General features: G+C 36.9%; 2 protein-coding genes across 2 annotated transcripts; both read left to right on the forward strand.

The window, feature by feature from the left end:
• Positions 1–369: 369 nt before the first annotated feature.
• Positions 370–8,769, forward strand: LOC131850275 (nuclear factor interleukin-3-regulated protein-like). The gene is made up of 4 exons (XM_059200468.1): positions 370–537; positions 5,489–5,590; positions 6,779–6,939; positions 8,564–8,769. The coding sequence occupies exons 1-4, from the start codon at positions 417–419 to the stop codon at positions 8,741–8,743; spliced, it is 564 nt and encodes a 187-aa protein (XP_059056451.1). The 5' UTR covers positions 370–416; the 3' UTR covers positions 8,744–8,769.
• Positions 8,770–11,246: 2,477 nt separating this feature from the next.
• LOC131850274 (uncharacterized) lies at positions 11,247–15,155 on the forward strand. Its single transcript, XM_059200467.1, has 4 exons — positions 11,247–11,981; positions 12,554–12,712; positions 13,126–13,274; positions 14,326–15,155. Exons 1-4 carry the CDS (start codon positions 11,309–11,311, stop codon positions 14,680–14,682), a joined length of 1,338 nt encoding a protein of 445 aa, XP_059056450.1. The 5' UTR covers positions 11,247–11,308; the 3' UTR covers positions 14,683–15,155.
• The last annotated feature ends 2,091 nt before the right edge of the window (positions 15,156–17,246 follow it).

Here is a 17,246-nt window from a genome sequence, read left to right on the forward strand (position 1 = left end):
GGTGTCTAGCGGTTTAACACACGCATTTCTTCCAATGGTCGCGGTTCGATTCCTCGCACGGCACAAACATTCATGAGTGTATAATTGTTTGTATCGGTTTGGGTGTTTTTTATGTATATTATGTATGTATTTACAATACAAAATATGTATTTGTATCAGTTATCTAGTGCCTATAAAACAAGCTTTAGCTAGCTTAACTTGGTAATTGGTAGATGGCACTGTGTGAATTATCGTGAGATTATTATTAATACAAGAACTTTTGAATATAGTCATATTTTATTCTGCCACTCATTCGGAACAGAGTCGAGAAGAATGAGCAAGAAACTTGCACTTGCGTATCGTTTAAAGTTTAGTTAGTGACAAGAGAGGACTATAATAAGTTTAGTGGTCACAAAAAGTGTAAGTGTAATAGTAAAATGGATCAAACAGTATTCCGTTACGACGCGGATCCTGGATGCGTCTCTCAGCAGAGTCGGAGTGGTGCTTTGGCTGCGCTCACCCTACTGAGTAGCTACAATCAGCTACTGGCACCAACTGGTGAGTATATGAAATCATATCAAAATATCTTTATTCATGTAGGTCTATTACAGACTCTTATGATATGTCAAATTTACTGTCGAGTGCTTTCGAGCTAATTTCAAATCAACAGTTTTTCTCTAAATCAAAATCGTCAAAATCGGTCCAACGGTTGGACCGATTTTCACATAGAACATACATTAAAGCCGAGTAGAGCCGTTTCAGTGCATATAGGTATGGATGTAAAAAATGATTATTTTATGTTTTGTTTTTTATTATCTACATGGTAAATTAATTATATGTAGGTACATTTTATTTGATCTTTTTCTTCGTTTGTTTTTTATATTGTATGATTGTATTTTTTTTTTGTTGAAAACCACTGAATAAAATATTTTTCTTTCTTTCTTTCTTTGTAATTTGCATGCGCAATTGTACCAATCCCCGACCTCAGCCGTCATTCATACAACCCGACGCGGTGCCGGCGCACCTGTTTATTCTCATCCCCAGCAATTATAGAATGTTTAGTGCAAAACTTTCATTCAAATGTATGTAATGAATGTTTGAGTCGAATATTATTTAAAACTAGCATCCCACCCGGCTACGCACGGGCCCTATATTTGAGGTTCTGCTTGTATTATTAGTAGTTGAAATCAAACGCTATACATAGTTTGATTTCAACTAACACTTTACTAATAACAAATAATAAAAATTAAAACAATTTTGTTTAAAATGTAATACTTATCAAGTTCAAGTATGGCCCTATAGTGGAGGATGGTTAGGGCCGTCTAGCACTCCTAAATGGACCAGATGAATGTCAAGTATGATGCAGACAAAGTTGCGCAGGTCAGCTAGTCATTCCATAGTATAAAACAAAGTCGCTGTCGCTGTCTGTCCGTCTCTATGTATGCTTAAATCTTTAAAACTACGCAACGGATTTTTAAGCGGTTTTTTTTAATAGATAGATTCTAGAGGAAGGTTTATATATATAATACATGTAGATACACCTGGGCGAAGCCAGGGCCAATAGCTAGTAATAAATAATGTAATATCAAGTTTATAAAAACACCTTCGCAAATAATGATTATTTAGTTTAGATGAAATTTGATTACCATAAAAAAAAGTTATAGTGAGTTAAGCTTAAAAGATAGACATATATCGTAGAGGCGTTTTTTTTAGAACTTTTGAAGGCCAACAATTCCGTCTTAGATATATATTTTATGTGTAACGTTCAACGTTTATGCAGCGCACGTAGTGGAACGTTATCATGTGAATTCCTTGAAACTTTAAATAAATAATCAAAATCTATATCTACTAATAATATGAAGAGGTAAAGTTTGTATGTTGTTTGCGTTTCCAATTACGTAAAGAAATTATTTGAAATGAGTATTAATCCCTCTACTTCTATCCTTTGTGGGAGCAATAGAAATTCAGTCGTAATCATAATTTCCATCTTATTTTAAGTTAATTATTGCATTTTTATAATCTCTACCAAGGTCGATCATGTAAATAATAGTCAACTACCTATATTTTTTGATGCTAGCGGTTTCATCCTCTTAAAATTTATAACCTATATGCTATTCTGATTTATAAGTGTCAGGTAGGTTAGTAGGGGCTGTATCGAAGGTTTTTTTTGTATCTAAGTAGTTAATTATATTAGAAGTAAATTGCAGACATATAAACGTATAATCAATAGAATAAAACAAATAGGAATTTGAAGCAGAAGAAAATTAATTTCATAGTTTTTTATTTTCCCGCGCAAACATAATGAGATACACAATATTACATGGCGCACAGCCACAGTTCCTATTCGTCATCCTCGACAAATGGACTATCGAACACAAAATAAATTTTTCAATTCGAACCAGTAGTTCTTGAAAATAGCGCGTTCAAACAACCAAACAGACAAACTCTTCAGCTATATAATATTAGTATAGATTAAGATTATCAACGCTTAGCTTTACCTGTCTAATTGCAATAGTGCGTGAACGCATAGTGTTGTAGTGCAGGTGGCACACTTCTCACCGTGCCGTGGTCACGTGGGACTGGGGTAATTCAATAAATAAATAATTAACTGTACCCAATATCGATGGGGAGGCTTCGGTGCATGACCGTTTAACCCCAACATTAACTATATTTGCTGTACTTTAAAAAATAAACATTTAAACAAATTAAAATGGCAAACATAACCACGGTCCAGCTAAATGGTAAAAAGATGAGGTAAAATGGACTTTTTAGAATTGATAATGGAATGGTACACCCGCCTGCGCTAACGGTCACGCTGGTGGGGCACCAGTGGTGGAAGATAAGATAAACATGAGGTTAGGTCATTTGAACATCGTGACCAATTCACCAGCTTATCACGATGGTTCCGAGAAGGAACTGTGGAATGAACAAAGGTTTTCTCACGAGACTACAGCATGGGGTTTCTCAAGGGTATATTAAGGTTTTAGTCAGCAAGGGGCACGGGACATCCCTGGTGTTTCAAGCGTCCATTGACTACGGTAATCGTTTACCATCAGATTGTCCGTATGCTTGTTTACCACCATCGTAATATAGAGATCAGATTTGCAATTTTTGTAACGATATTCCTCCGAAATGACGTGACTTATCGAAACTAAAATTTCATCGATGGTTGACCTATGGGACTCCATCGTTTACAAAAAAAATCCGATCGGTCAAAGTCGAGTTTTTAATAAGAAACGCGCTCCGCTCAACATATGACCTGGTGTGTAACCAACGCACAGATAACAAACAGTGCTATTTAACCTTAACAGTTTTACCATTCCGGTTTTATCAAACGATGTGTACGATAAAGAAGGAGAGGAATCCTTCTCATAGATATCCAGATTAATTACGACCATAGACATTTTGTTCACATATTCCTCCATTTTCATTTCAATGATTTAACAGGCAAAGATCCTTAGCCCATACAGCCAAGTCTACTTTTAAATCGACCATAGACTATGGTAATTAAAATGTGCAAAGATTTTTTTACCAGCCCTTTCACAATTAGCCCTGTCCATTTCCTTTTCAATGATGGAACAGACTGTAGGTGACACTGGCACATCGCTATTTACTCCATCACTGTTTTTAATATAAAAATATAATATTATCAAAAACTTTATTGTATGTCATAATATTATATACCTACACGAAATAAACTATTTCTTCAAAACAAGTCGTTTTTCCTTCGATCAAGCAAATGGTAGCAGAGCAGATGGTAAAAAAAATTAGATAAAGTTATGAAATAAATAGATACATATAATATAAAAAACTAGCACTAGCACTAACTCGCCCCGGCTTCGCCCGGGTGTACATATAAACCTTCCTCTTGAATGACTCGTATCTATTAAAAAAACCGCTTCAAAATCCGTTGCGTAGTTTTAAAAATTTAAGCATACATAGGGACGGATAGACAGTGACCTCGACTTTGTTGCTGACTGTGCTTATAAAAGCCGATTTATGGGTATATGTTAGTGGACAAATTTCCCTAGAAACAGATGTATGTCCTCAAACTATTGCAGCTTTTAAAGATCATAGACCGTACAGCCTAGTCTACATTTAAATCGACCATAGACAGTGATAATTAAAATGTGCACAGATTACAACTATTTGTCAGCCCTTTGACAAATTAGCCCTATTTGGTCCCTTTCACCCCATGTTTGCCGATCGTTTAATGAGTAGAACGCATCGCGTGTCCTCGATTAAGTGGCACTACCACCTGCGGCCGATTACAGTTCACCTGCAATAGGTAATTAGTTAAATCAATATGTACAAAGGGGTGTGAAATGTGGAAAAGAAAACAGTAGCTAGTAGCGTAGTGAGTATTCTGTATATATTATATAGTGAAACATGATTAATTGGGATCTCTAGGGACTAGGAATCATGTAGCAATTATTAAGAGTTTCCATTAATCCAGTTTTCCAATTAAGAAGGTTTAAAATTATAGTGGTCTCATTTAGAGAGGCTCCCGTTTATAGAAGTCGAAATGTACCGCTACTCCATTTTTAGAAGTTCTAGATTATATATACAGGATTGACTTTGGTTTGTTATTCTCCCTACACAGTTCATCACGTGACTTTCCACAATCATAATCTGATACAAGTTGTAACTTTTCATTCTTTCAAAGACTATATATACTACAATGTTAGGCTTTGTTTGGTCTGTGTACTTCATTTTGTTAGAGACTAGTTTTTGCCTGGCGGTGACCTCAGACTAAAGTCGTATCAGCCACACAGAGATTGGTATTCATTCCTTATAAGTCCTTCCGCGGGTTTGGAGTGCCATCAGAATAAGAACGATTATCTAAGTACTAATTAACTAAGATTATCTAACCTTCAAGAAATGAGCTTATTCCTTTATAAAAGGCCGACAACGTACTTGCAATTCCCCTGGTGTTGCGGGTGCTCATGGGCGGCGGTAATCACTTACCATCAGGTGAGCCGCATGCTCGTTTGTTCCCTGTGTTACAAAAAAAAACCAGTTGGTGCCTGCGACTTCATCTGCGCAGTTAGTAGGACTAGCTGTTACCTGCGACTCGGTCCGCGAGGAATAATAAATAAAATTTATAACTATCGCTTCCCCTCCTAAACAGACAGTTATTCAAATTCAGAATATATTTATTCATGTAGGTCTATTACAGACTCTTATGATATGTCAAATCTACCGTAGGTTTTGAATAATTTCGAGAGAAAAACTGAACTAAACTCAGCTCATATTCTTTTGTAATAAATGTTGTACATGTGTAGATATGCGTGGTACATTTGCTGTCCATATTACTAACTCCTCCCCTCTTACCGCTGCCCCCCAGACAGACAGTTTTATAACTATTTATCACCAATGCTTGTGTTGTACAGATGTGCGTGGTACATTGGGCGGGTTGCTGTCCATATTACTAACTCCTCCCCTCTCACCGCTGCCCCCCAGACAGACAGTTTTATAACTATTTATCACCAATGTTTGTGTTGTACAGATGTGCGTGGTACATTGGGCGGGCTGCTGTCGGCGCTGCCGCCGCCATGCCTCGCTGGCTGCTGCCGCTCCCACGCGCCGCTCACCGCGCCCAGCGCGCCCCGTGAGTTACACAACACAGAACTATTAATATTATTGTGGATGATAATGGAATGGTGCGCCCGCCTGCGCTAACGGTTTACGCTGGCGGGGCACCAGTGGATGATGATAAGATGAGCATGAGGTCAGGTCAGTTAGCCCATCGTGACAAATTCACCAGGAATTTAACACGATGGTTTCCAGGGGGAACCGCGTGGAGGTCGACCTGACATGGTACATTGCTAGCAATGGGGTTATCAATCCACATTACTAATCCCCTTCCCACCGGTTAATGGCGGGTTTGATTCCTCGCACGATTCAAAGATTTCTATTTAAGAATAGTGTTTGTACAGTCTGGGTCTGGATGTTTTCTATGTAGTAATGGTTGCCCAGTGGTCGAAATTTGATTATAATTAAATATTCAGTAGATATGACTATAGAGAAATAATATTAAAGAGAAACAATATGAATAGAATTTATAGATTAATATTGATTGTCTTACAAATACCAATGTTTACCTTTGAATATTACTTCTCTTATCTTATTGTTTGGGAATTTACTCTCTGCACATCTATAGGGGAATTTAGTGTGTAAGCGTCAGTCACGTACCTGTATGGTTCTGCGGATTTCTTGGGCTTCAGGGTCTCGAAGATATCTTCGCTAGCTTTCACACACTTTCACAGTTTCACAGTAGGTTTAACACAGTTCTAATTTATTTTAATTCACAACAAATGCGCGCGCGCGTCAAGGCCGCTGTACGGTCCGTTTGTTACTAGGTAAGGGAGGGGAGGCAAAGGCGCGGGAACAGAAAACTAACGGACTCTAATATAATAATCTGTGCTTACGATGTTACAGGGTAGATTTTGAACACTTATATATAGTGAGGTGAAATTGACTGTCGGCAATTGGGTAGTGCACAGTAAACAAACATGTGCGGTTGGCCGTACTCTTTACATCTGTGATAGTGGTTCCAATAAATATATGACGATGATATATGGACTGTCCCCCTCAGATCGATCCCCCGTCCCATTCGAAACCCCAGCAGTCCCACTGATTATAGTTTTATCCGTCAGGCAGGAGTTGGCCTTCAACCGCTCCATAAGTCCTTCCTTTGGTGCCATCTGCACTCGCCCCCTATCATCCGGTGAAGCTGTACAGGCCAGCTGCGGCCAACAGCATTAGAGTAGTCCGACAAAATCATGGACTGTTGCAGTACTGAGCCCGGTTTCATGTGAGGGGGAGGTGTACCGCCGCCGCGGCGAGAAGCGGCCCATCCCCGCCGAGCTCAAGGACGAGAAGTACTTCGAGCGGCGCCGCCGCAACAACCAGGCCGCCAAGAAGTCACGTGACGCGCGACGCATGCGCGAGGACCAGGTACGAATGAATGAATGAAACTCTTTATTATTCCCTTCATAAAAAATGCAGATACATATACAATTATGTATAAAAATTTACATTCTGCACTCCTCTATATAAAGTATAAGTATACGAATTTTCATTCTGCACTAGCTGTGCCCGCGACTTTGTTCACGTGGTAATCAAAAACACTATCGCGAATAGTCGCAGGCATTTTTTTTATTCATTTAAAGAGGAATAATTCTTTCATACATATATTTTAGGTAACTTGAACCGTTTAAGCAGCGGACGCAACGGAAGCCCTCGGATTTTCTCCGTTTTTGCAACATTTTTCACTGGTCGTAGCGTAATGTTACATAGTACAACCGTCACCCATCTTCTCACCGGTCATTCATACTGCAAATCATACCTCAAACGGTTCGGGATCACCTCGGACGACAAATGCCCTTGCAACGATGATGCTCCGCAAACTATGGAGCATCTCGTCAAGGAGTGTCCGAGGTTTGGTCCCACGAGGCTCGACCATGAGACGGCCTGTAGCATGGTTCGGGTCTCAGAACCATTCCATCTTCCATCCATCATCAAACATCAATCAACCATCGACACTTTCACATCACACATATCATACATCATTCACAACCTCAAAAATTTTAATCAGACATAATCATCATCACCATCATTCCCATACCTCCATCATCAACATTCTCATACCATCATCATATCCATACCATCGTCATCCAAACCACCAACGTCTTTATTTTGCTTTCCGTTTTGTTATTTTGTTTAATCTTTTGTTGTTTTGTTTTACCTATATTGTTGCTTTGTTTTGTTCTTTTATTTCTGTTGTATATTGTTTTGATTGTCTTCGTTATTTTTTAGTTTTGATTGTTTTTTTTTTTGGTAATTCGTTAATTTTGTCTTATGTTCTCTTATATAAATAATTGTATATATTTCTAAAAATGTATATATCACAATAACTATATTAAAATTACACCTCTACTAAAATCATAACTTCTTAAATCAATATAAACTCTGCCGAAGCGAGCGTAAACCACAGGCGCAAACGCTAACGCATTGAGTATCCCTAAGAATTTCTCAGTCTTAAAAAAAAACCGTGTAGAACTAACTTACTAACTTGCAAAAAATTAACTCACACTTCAGTTCCATACAAATATATACAATATAATAAAATACCACAGGGTAATTCGAGAGATGGCGTTAAATAGATTTAAAAAAGAATTACACCAATGGCTCGTTAAAATATACTGTTACTCTTTGCGGGAATTGACCTGACATCTGATATTCTTATTTATAATGTAATTTAATAGTAAAGGTAATTGTTATGAATCGTAATTTGCATGCCCCTTGAATATGAGGCGAACATTTGTACTATTGTTGTAAATGTTGAAGCAAATAAATTATCTATCTAAAGCCTTTCTCGAAAAATAAACTATAAAACACAAAAATATTTTTCCCTTCGAAGCAGTAGTTCCTGAGATTAGCGCATTCAAACAAACAGACTCTTCAGCTTTATAATATTAATAATATAGATACGAAATTATCTATATCCGCGTCATTTTTGTAAAGAAGTCTACAAAGTGTTCGTATCACGTATTAATATGTAAATTGTTGTACTATACAGATAGCGTGGCGCGCATGCGTGCTTGAGCAAGAGAACGCATCCTTACGCGCGCACATCGCCGCGCTGAGGCAGGAGGCGCTCGCTCTGCGGGCTCTGCTCACTGCGCAGGCTCCCCACGCCGTGCTCGCTCACCCGGCGTCGCACGCGCAACCCGCTCCTACATCCACCACCAGCGATTAGAACAGACTTTCTAACATATAATACTTATTACTTGTACTTATTAATGTGTTGAACATTTGATCGCAAAGTAGACCCAATTTCACCGATTTTCGATATATAAAGCAGCTCATAAATGACGCGTGCGTTATAAACGCAAATAGTGAAGTTATATTCCATAATAACACTATTTTCTATTTAGTAAAATGGCGAGATAACAAAAGTGTGCATCACGGTTATTTTGTTGAGTTTATTTAAAATCAAGTGTGTTGAAAAACGTCGTACAATATACGTGTGTGTATAACACGCTGGGCTCTATTGCGCCCTGGACTTTGACTCGGGCTGAAATTCCGCCTCGTAATCATAACGCACTTATATCGTAATACACTATAATCAATTAGACAATTCACACAGCGCCATCTAGACCCAATCTATGCAAAGCTTGTATGCTACTAAATAACTGACAGAAATACTGTAAATACACATATAATATATATAAAAAAAACTCAGAGCGATACAAATAATCATGACTTCGTGTTAGCTTATTTCCTATTCTCAGATCTACTGAATAAACACATGAAATTTCATAAGAATCGGTAAATCTGTTTCGGAGGAGCTTTGTTACAAATACTGTAACTCGATCCCGATGTCATAAGAGCAGCTAACCTCTGCTTCCCGACGCTATGACACGCTATGATACACACACACGACACTGTCCTCGCCGGCGAAGACGACGACCTCAATCACATGATACAGCGCAACAACCGGGCGATTGGAATCCGTTGCTTAATTTAAAAGTTGTAAGCATATAGACAACGGCGGCGACTTTGTTTTATATATTGTAAGGATTATGCAAGTGTGCTTTATTAAATTTATATACCATAAATTAAATATTAATTATTAAGTTTAAATTGTTTCCATTATACAACGAGTGTTCATAAATAAAGTATTTTCTAAATTATTTGCATTTTTATTAATTAACTAGCTGTTTCCGCGTCTTCGTCCGCGTGGAATTTAACTTTATTTTTCTAAAATAAAATAATTTTTCAAAATTAAAGTAGCCTAAGTTATCTATGTACACCTTTTTCTTACTTCAGCTACCTGCCAAAAAAGTCCCGTTTAAATCGGTCCAGCCATTTCAGAGATTAGCCGGAACAAACAGACCGACAGACAGACAGACATAAATTGTAAAAAGTGGTTTTTTGGTATATGTACCGCATTTATGTTCATATGCATGTAGTAAAACGGTTATTTCAATATTACAAACAGACACTACAATTTTATTTATATGTATAGACGGACCGGAAGACGCAGTGTGGGAAGGCCTCCAGCAAGGTGGACCGACGATCTGGTCAAGATCGCGGGAAGGCATTGGATGCGAGCAGCGCAGGACCGATCGTCGTGGAGATCTTTGGGGGAGGCCTATGTCCAGCAGTGGACGTCTTCCGGGCTGCGATGATGATGATGATGATGATGATGTATAGATGAGAATTGAACCGAGACTTCATGAGACATGATAGTGAATAAAAAAAACTTATTACTTTGAATAAAATATACACAAAATTTTAAGTTAAACTGACTACAATATATAGTGAAAAGCTGAAGAGTTTGCTTGTTTGAACACGCTAATCTCAGGAATGAATTGAAAAATTCTTTCTGTGTTGAATAGTCCATTTGTCGAGGAAGGCTTTAAGCTACATATATAACATTACGCTACGACCAATAGGAGCGGAGCTGCAATGAAAAATATTGCAAAAGGTGGGGAAACGAAACGTAGGCGAAGTTGCGCGGATCAGCTAGTGTCATTACGTAAGTGTTTAATGATTGCGAATGACACATCAAAAGTAGTCTAAAAAAATAATAAAATGCCAAAGTTTCTTACATTGAAAACATTTTACCTGCTTTTGACGATGTTAGGCTTCTAAGACCTTTTAAATCCGTTCTCGACTATTGTTATTTCGTTGCAAATCTTGTAAGAGTTTAATTTTTATAAATTCACTTATTAACTTCCGATTTGAATTTTCCAAAGCCTACAAATGATGAGCATATCATAGTGTATTCTCACACTTAATGAACATTAGTAAACTTGTAATACAAAAAGTATAGTGACGATCAACGTCAAAATATTAAAAACCTTTGAGGTTATATGCTCTTGTATTAGTAGCCCTTAACAAGAATAATCTAGTGACGGTAGTTGAACAACCTGCTGACACCTATCGACCTACAACAAGCAACCTTAAGGTAAGAAACGGTAAGAAACGGTTAGACTCTTTCCGTTTCCAAAGTAAAAGAGAAATTTATTTTAGTAATCAGTACTTTAGTCGAAAAATGTAAATATCGATTTACACAAAAAATCTTGTTTAAGAACCAATTAACTACATAAATAAAAATATTATTACTGTCAGAAGATATTTTTTTCAAATAAACTACTGACTATTAAAATTAAATTCTCTTTTAATTAAAAATAAACAAATTAATAAAAAGAATAATCTGTTTGACATATAAGTAGGTAGCAGAGTAAAAGAAAGTCTATTTTTGCTACAGTATTGTAGAAAATTGATTTTCATTTCAAAATAACACAACGGGAAAATGTTTTTAATGTATTTCATTATAGTTCTATCGGCGAAAGTAAATTTAGCCCACAAAGATACAATTCCAGTATTCCTGATCGACCATGAAGGTGTTATGGATCATTTATTTGTGAATACAAATCCATTTATTAAAACAAGCACAACTTATTTCGCCAATGTTGTCCGTGAAGCAATAAAACTCAGTGAAGTGGTCATTTTATTCGTTGAAGAGTTATTTTGTATTGAAGATGTTTCCACAAAGGATAAATTGGGGACGCCATATCTGCATCTAAGAAAGGGCATCCAAGAAAGTAAAGTGAAATATTTTCCCGGCGTAGTGGAGCCGTACAAACTTCTGTACCAGGTTTTCCGTCCCCAACAATTTAACGTTTACCACCTAAGTTCTGGCGCGAAACTGCAGACTTTTGATGGACGTTTTAAATATATTTACGTTTTTTTCCATGATGGCGTAAACGAGACGCGCGCGGAAATGCTTAGACGTCATGATTTGATCATGACAGAAGTGTATTTTGTTGTCAGACAATTGGCCAATGGTCCTGTACTCGCTTTCTATACGGGGAAAGTTAATCCGGTGGAAATTGAGAAGTTGTACTTCTTCCCGATCTCACCGTCTCCACCTGCAAGGAACGGGGTCACGATCGAGACTGATGGCGCTTTGTTCCGGTTCACTGGTAAATTCATTTTTACAAATTATTAGCGTGCTGTGCAGAGCTGGTACGGGTGTACCAGCTCTGCACAGATGCATTACGAATCTTTGAATTTCTCGGCTTGTTCTGTACTATAATACTAATTATTTTTTTAGTTTTTAATTATAATAATCTAAGGACAATTCGCACAGCGCCATCTAGACCCAAGTTAAGCTAGCTAAAGCTTGTCTTATGGGTACTATACTGGATTTTTTTTTTCAGAAAGACATACCTCATTATCGTTACATAGTATAAAATAAAGTGGCTGTCGCTGTCTGTCCGTCCCTATGTATTATGCTTAAATCTTTAAAACTACGCAACGGATATTGAAGCGTATCTTTGATACATAAAGTGATTCAAGAGGAAGGTTTATGTATAATACATGTACACCCGTGCAAAGCCGGGGCGAGTATTTTATATAGAAACACGCGATACAAAAATTCCTACTCATGAATACAAATGAATGTGCCGTGCGAGTAATCAAACCCGTCGGAAGTAAGGAGCTGTGCTAGACCGCTAGACCACCGAGGCCGTCTAAATCTTTTTATTTATGGCAGAGGTTTACATGGCAACACAGACGCGTCGCGCCACCTTCAACCAGCTGCCGGCGGTGACAGACGAGACCTGGACGAGGGAGAAGCTTGTCACGAAAATGGCATACACGGATTTCGACCTGCTCTTCAATTTTAGCTTCCAAAAAGATGGATGGTTGCTCGGTAAGACTGTGATCTTTTTCTCATTGGTTTTTGGTTTTACAATCTATGGAAATAAATAAAATTAAAGTCTCTGTAATTTGAAATTACAGCTTTTCGGTAAGTAAAAAAAAACTGTCTGTTTGTTCTTGCTAATATTTGGACCGGTCCAAAGATTTTGACAATACTTTCACTGGCAGATAGCTAATATTGTAAGCAGTAATTTAGGCTACTTTTATTTTATTTACTTTTATTTTTTATTTTATTTTATTTTATATACTTTTATTTTAAATTTATTTCTCTTTTTAGATATTTTATTTATTTTATCTGCGGTATAGATTTATTTATTGGCAAAAGAGGCTGACTCAGCAGATGCTTTGAACATAACTTTTGCAATGCTGATTTTCAGTCGGTCACGAAAAAAAACTGTCTTTCAGAGAGTGTTGCACTACTGGAAGGGGGTGAGGAAGTGGGTCGTACAGAGATGGCGGTGGGTGCTCCGTGGAGGTGGGCGTACTATTGTGGGGAGCCGCTCGTACTCCTGAACTCGAGGGATGGCAGCGCGGTCACCATTGAACAGTACAAGGTAGAAAAATATTAATATTTAATTTTTTATTTTATATATACCTATGTCGAAGCAGACACAGGAATTAGGTTTTAGATATAGTGACGCCAGCTAGACTGACGTCACTATTTTTTTCTTATGACAATGGATTGGTGCACCCGCCTGCGCTAACGGTTTATACTGAGGCGGCACCACTATTTTTTTCTTATGACAATGGATTGGTGCACCCGCCTGCGCTAACGGTTTATACTGAGGCGGCACCATTTCAGGATCATAAGTTGAACATGAGGTTAGGTCAGTTAGCCCATCGTGGTAAATTCACCAGGAATTTAGCACGATGGTTACCAGGAGGAACCACGTGGAGGTCAACCTGACATGGTACATTGTTAGCAATGGGGTTATTTTTTTTTTGGATGATAATGGAATGGTGCACCCACCTGCGTTAACGGTTTACGCTGGCGGGGCACCAGTGGAAGATTATAAGATGAGCATGAGGTCAGGTCAGTTAGCCCATCGTGACAAGCTCACCAGGATTTGTTACGATGGTTTCCAGGGGGGACCGCGTGGAGGTCGACCTGACATTGTACATTGCTAGCAATGGGGTTATCAATCCACATTACTAACAATCCCCTTTCCCCCTCAATGGGGTTATTAGTTCACATTACTAACCCCTCCCCCCTCATTACTTTGTTATTCTCATCCATCCTATCTCACTTATTTAACTCGTAGATAGGCTAAGCTAAAGGGTTTCATATTATTTAATTTATTAAGTAAACAATATTATTATTTTTAAGCAGACATGATTCTTTACATGGCTCTGCGATAACTGCCTCCACCTCCAACCAATCTCAACCTTGTCCGAGTACAAGAAGACTTTGTTCCCATCGTAGGGGGCGCTAGTATGCCAACAAATCTGAGCAAATGCTCGTGTACTCGCTCACAGTTTAAAAACTTCATTATTCTAGATTTCTTTGGAGGTCTACCTGACATGGATACTGCTACAAATAGGGTCATCAGTCCACATTAACTAACAATCCCCTTTCTCTAATATATTTGGATATAAATTCCACAGATCCAACCATTTAAATCTGACCTATGCTACCCTGGTGAGGACTGCTACAAACAGCCACTTCGCCGCTGGAGCACCACACGATCTATGAGAAACTTGGCAAGGATCTACGACAATAATAGTCAAGGCCCTGTTATTGCTAGGGGTGGTGACAAAATACCCTCAGACGAGAGCAAAGGCTTCGGAAAGACGGTCAATTGTGGACCGTACTTTAATATCCACATTTTATCTGCTTTCTTTATAACTGGCATTTGCCTAATTGTTTTAATTTACGGTGTAGTTTCACTATATAATTGTGCATCTAACGACAGATTTGATGATCCATACGGACGGCCGTTGGTGATGACAGATCAACATTAATTGTTTAGAAACTAGGAGTGAAATAGGTGATCGAAGTTTGTTTAATGAATAAATTTTGATTCCTATTTTGTTTTTAAACTAGGGGCGAAATTGGGAATCAAAATTTGTGTAAGTGGATAAATTTTGATCCCTATTCTATTTTTAAACTAAGGGTGGAAATAGGAGAACAATGTTTGTGTAAGTGGATAAAGTTTGATCCCCTATTCTGTTTTTAAACTAGGAGCAAAATTGGGGATCAAAGTTTGTGTAAGTGTATAAACTTTGATCCCTATTTCAGCCGCTACCAGATTACTTTACTATAGATACTTTATGTCTGTTGTAGTAGAGTTTTATTTTCATTTCAAAATTATGATCAGTTGAGTCGTTTTAGCCGTGAAAATATAACACACCCAGTTGATTTTAAGTGAATGCATAGCGAATAAGTCGCAATGTTTGTTATAATATAATTGAAATAAAAGTACTTAAAAAGCTTTAATTGTTTGTTTAAATCGGAATATACATATGTAAATAATTAATTAATAGAAAAGTTAACCACGATGATATCCATGGGTGTCGACCTGACGCAATAAGCACACAGCTTTACTTCCGTTGGACGAGGATTCGATTCCTCGCACGGTGCAAAGGTATGTATTTATTAATATGATAGTTTGTATCAGTCTTTGTTTTCTACGTATATTATGTATGTATTTAAAAAAAATCGATCGATCTTTGTATATATATCAGCCGTCTAGCACCCTTAACACAAACTCTGCTTACCTTGACGACTAGATGGCGCTGTGTGAATTATCCAGGATTATTATTACTGTAATTTTACTTGTAATAATTTTTAATATATACAGTTTGGTAGGTACATTAAAATACATTTACAGCGAGTAAAGTTTTATTTTTAGCGTTATAAATATATTTTTAATACTTTCAGCTATAAGCATCTTATATATCTAAAACTGTTAAAATTATATATTTAATAATAATTGTAAGGGTCACTTAATAATAGTACATTATCATAAATTGAGTTGTGAGAGGCCATACATACTCGTACATTGCATATTTACATATAATACCCTCGACACACTTTGCATTCTATCCTGAAGAGATAAAAACCATCGCTTCTGAGAATAAAACGAATAGTAGCGAACTCTGAAAAAGGATAATAGATCTATATATGTATAATCTCCTCGGCTTACTCGCGTCTCGTCACATTTGTCACTAATTCGCCTCCTAGTGTGACATAACATATTTTAAAAACAATTTAAACCTTACTGTCATTTAAGTAGAACTACATATCGACGTAAGAAAGTGAAATTGTCGTAACATGAAAATCCCAACTTACTAAAATTATTTTATATCCTTTTCTTTCAAAAATTCATAAATTGGTCAAGTATTATTATACATTTCACATACCAATATTCAACTTTCTATCTCGATAAATATATGACTTACGAATTTTTGAAACAGTTTTTTGACTTTCTTCCGTCGATGTTTTTAATATTTTTTTTATTTAGATCTTAAATTGAATTGTGCCTTGACCAAACATGTCATTATTCGGATGAAGAGGATTGTTAGTACTGTCACAGATAACATAATATTACATAGTACTGTGTAGCAATCTGCTAGCAATGTCAGGTCGACCTCCACGTGGTACACAGGAAACCATCGTGATAAATTATTGGTGAATTTACCACATTGAGCTAACTGACCTGATCTCATATTCATCTTATTATCCTCCACTGGTGCCCCGGCAGCGTAAACCGTTAGCGCAGGCACGTGCACCACTCCATTATCATCCATAAAAAAACGTGCCATTATTCGTCACACTTCGTGGACAATTAATGTGTGATGAAATGTATGTATGACCCCTAATTTAGACATACAATAGAATAATTAAATCGATTGGAATCACTCGTAATATCAGATTGGCACCAATATGGATGGATTTTATTACCGTGAAAATTCTTGTACTATCCTTAACTATATTTCATGTTCAATATAATATTATGATAAAGTTCTATATACAATTTCAAATTATTTACTGCAGTACTTCAAAATAACTCCTCTTATATTGCAAAAGGATACATGTATCCTTTATCAACGACTGTTAATAAAACGCAAACATTGCAGACTCTTATTTTAGAAAAAAAAAAGAATTGTTAAATACTTTTTCCCCTGGTTATATTTGTTTGTACCTAAAGTCGCAAATGTTCGAGAATGTGTAAAAAAAAACAAAACAAATACGAAGTTTTATGCGTGTGTTAGATGGACGAACATGGGAAAAAAAAAAAAGTTTTATGCGTGACGTTCTATTTTCAAAAATAATATATTTTAAGAAGCATTAAAAGCCTATTTACAATCGCTAACAAGTGATAGTATGTACCTATTCATTCAACTGAATATTTTTAGTTATTTAATATTTTAAGTCTAATAATGTGCTATTTTGGTAGTTTTCATTCATGTGTAATTTCATTTAAAAATCTTGTCATATTTTTTTAAAAGTGTAAACATGCAAGACTTTTTCTCGTTCATCTTGTGCTTTCCGAATGTGGTAGATTAAAAAAAAGTGTCACCTA

The sequence above is a fragment of the Achroia grisella genome, unplaced genomic scaffold (genome assembly GCF_030625045.1).
Source record: "Achroia grisella isolate CSIRO2021 unplaced genomic scaffold, CSIRO_AGI_Agris_v1 utg719, whole genome shotgun sequence".
Lineage (NCBI taxonomy): Eukaryota > Metazoa > Arthropoda > Insecta > Lepidoptera > Pyralidae > Achroia > Achroia grisella.